At 41.4% G+C, this 2674-nt stretch overlaps 1 protein-coding gene across 1 annotated transcript in view; it reads left to right on the forward strand.

Moving 5' to 3' along the window:
• The first annotated feature begins 2248 nt into the window (after nt 1–2248).
• Nucleotides 2249–2674, forward strand: part of ube2na (ubiquitin-conjugating enzyme E2Na) — a 17534-nt gene continuing 17108 nt past the window's right edge. The window contains exon 1 of the mRNA XM_061917507.1: nt 2249–2407. Within this exon, the coding sequence (XP_061773491.1) occupies nt 2378–2407 (30 nt within the window). The 5' untranslated portion in view covers nt 2249–2377. The remainder of the gene's footprint in view (nt 2408–2674) is intronic.

Here is a 2674-nt window from a genome sequence, read left to right on the forward strand (position 1 = left end):
CGCCCCCCGCGACCCCGAAAGGGAATAAGCGGTAGAAAATGGATGGATGGATGGATGAATTAAAAAAAAATTCACAGGGGGTACATCACTGAAAAAAGGTTGAGAACCACTGATCTAACACATATTTTACCTTATTTAATGCAAAAATTCTCTTAGACATCTTTTTCTCTACATGTGCAATATGAGATTTCCATGTCAGACCGTCATCCAGTATCACTCCTAAAAATCTATGTTCAGAAACCCTTTCAATATCAATTCCATCTATTGACAGTTTGATCGTTTCCTCCCTTTTCCTCTTACAAAAAAATAATAAACTTAGTTTTTTTTACATTCAATGATTAAAAATGCACATATGAATTTCAGTTTTAAAAAAAAAAGAAGAAAAAAACTCCATCCATCCATCCATTTTCTGCCGCTTATTCCCGTTCGGGGTCGCGGGGGGCGCTGGCGCCTATCTCAGCTACAATCGGGCGGAAGGCGGGGTACACCCTGGACAAGCGGCGCTGGCGCCTATCTCAGCTACAATCGGGCGGAAGGCGGGGTACACCCTGGACAAGTCAAAAAGTATCTATCTATGCCTCACCTGGTGTATCTTTCACCGCACGTCACTGACTCACACAAAACGCACACGTTAGGTTGCATAGTCACGAAGGTGGTAATACCGTACTTCCTTGAATTGCCGCAGAGGGCATATAGTATGCGCCTCCCTTGAATTACTGCCGGGTCAAACTCGCTTTGCAAAATAATTAGCGCATGCTTAGTATTACCGCCTGGTCAAACTCGTGACGTCACGAGTGACACTTCCCTTGTCATCATTTTCAAAATGTAGGAGGCTGATTTCAATACCGGTAATTTGAAATCGCATAAAAGGGAAGAAGATTAAGAGCTATTCAGTAGGATTTAAAGGCCTACTGAAACCCACTACAGTCTGATAGTTTATATATCAATGATGAAATATTAACATTGCAACACGTGCCAATACGGTCTTTTTAGTTTACTAAATTGCAATTTTAAATTTCCCAGGAGTTTCTTGTTGAAAACGTCGCAAAATGATGACGTGTACGCGTGACATCACGGACTGTTTGGAAATATTAGCGCTGCGCACAACCACAGTTAAAAGTCGTCTGCTTTAACCGCATAATTACACGGTATTTTGGAGATCTGTGTTGCTGAATCTTTTGCAATTTGTTCAATTAATATTGGAGAAGTCAAAGTAGAAAGATGGAGTTGGGAAGCTTTAACCTTTAGCCACACAAACACACGGTGATTCCTTGTTTAAAATTCCCGGAGGTGAAGCTTTACTATGGATCAGAGCGGTCAAGCAAACATGGATCCCGACCAAATGTCAACCAGCAGTTTTCAGTGAGAAAATTGTGGTAAAAAGTCGCCACTTACCAGAGATCAGCTGAGCTTATGCCGTACATACAGCTGTCGTCGACTTCCAGCAGACACGGGCCTCAAGACACCCTTTGGCACACCCTTCCGACTATCAGGTACTATTAAACTCACCAAAACACTAGCAACACAATAGAAAGATAAGGGATTTCCAAGAATTATCCTAGTAAATGTGTTTAAAAACATCTGAATCTGTCCAAATGCAATCGCGTTTTATTTTTTTTTTAACTTGATTCTTTTTTTTTTCTAGTCCGCCGCTATCAATATCCTCAAACATGAATCTTTCATCCTCTCTCAAATTAATGGGGAAATTGTCGTTTTCTCGGTCTGAATAGCTCTTTTTGTTGGAGGCTCCCATTAAAACAATGTGAGGATGTGAGGAGCCCTCAACGGGTGACGTCATCGTCTGCGACTGCCGGTAAAGTCAGGGCTTTTCTGTTAGCCACCAAAAGTTGCGAACTTTATCGTCGATGTTCTCTACTAAATCCTTTCAGCAAAAATATGGCAATATCGCGAAATGATCAAGTATGACACATAGAAAGGACCTGTTATCCCCGTTTAAATAAGAACATCTCATTTCAGTAGGCCTTTAAGGTCCAAGTTTACATCACACTCAAATTTTTACTGCATGCCTTTGGTAAGTGCCGGAGTGAGAAGAGGTTTTAAAATAATTAGCGCATGCTTACTTTTACCGCATGCCTTTGGTAAACAGGAGGTTTTAAATTAATTAGCACCCCCGGCGGCAATTCAAGGAAATACGGTACATAGGATTGAACTACAGTCACAATTAATGAAAACAATTAGATTGCTGATAATGATGTACTGTGGTATGATTGGATAAGAAATAATAATTGTCTAATCTGTCGCAAAGGCTTTCATCTGCTTGTTGATGTCATGACGCACAACAACCCGGAAGTCGTAAGTGTGCGTGCGCGTGTGCTGTCATCCAGAGAGGAAGCACTGAGCTCGTATTCGCGACAAGATGGCAGGACTGCCCCGCAGGATTATAAAGGTAATCATTTCGCACTCAATCACGACTTCTGTCATTTACATTTCAAGCGACATCTTTTGGCCTAAACTTCTAAATCATCTTCACGATTGCCTTGTTGGGCTAACGTTAGCATCCGCCACGACGCCGTTTGTTTTCCCAAAGTGACTTCCGTTTTATGTCAACATTCGCGATTAAAAATGTGGTTCCAAACATCAGCAACGTTGCTAAAAGTGCGTTTTGTTCTGGGTGGATTTGTTGATTAACGCACATAATTGCTTGTCGTTTATA

The sequence above is a fragment of the Nerophis ophidion genome, linkage group LG12 (genome assembly GCF_033978795.1).
Source record: "Nerophis ophidion isolate RoL-2023_Sa linkage group LG12, RoL_Noph_v1.0, whole genome shotgun sequence".
Lineage (NCBI taxonomy): Eukaryota > Metazoa > Chordata > Actinopteri > Syngnathiformes > Syngnathidae > Nerophis > Nerophis ophidion.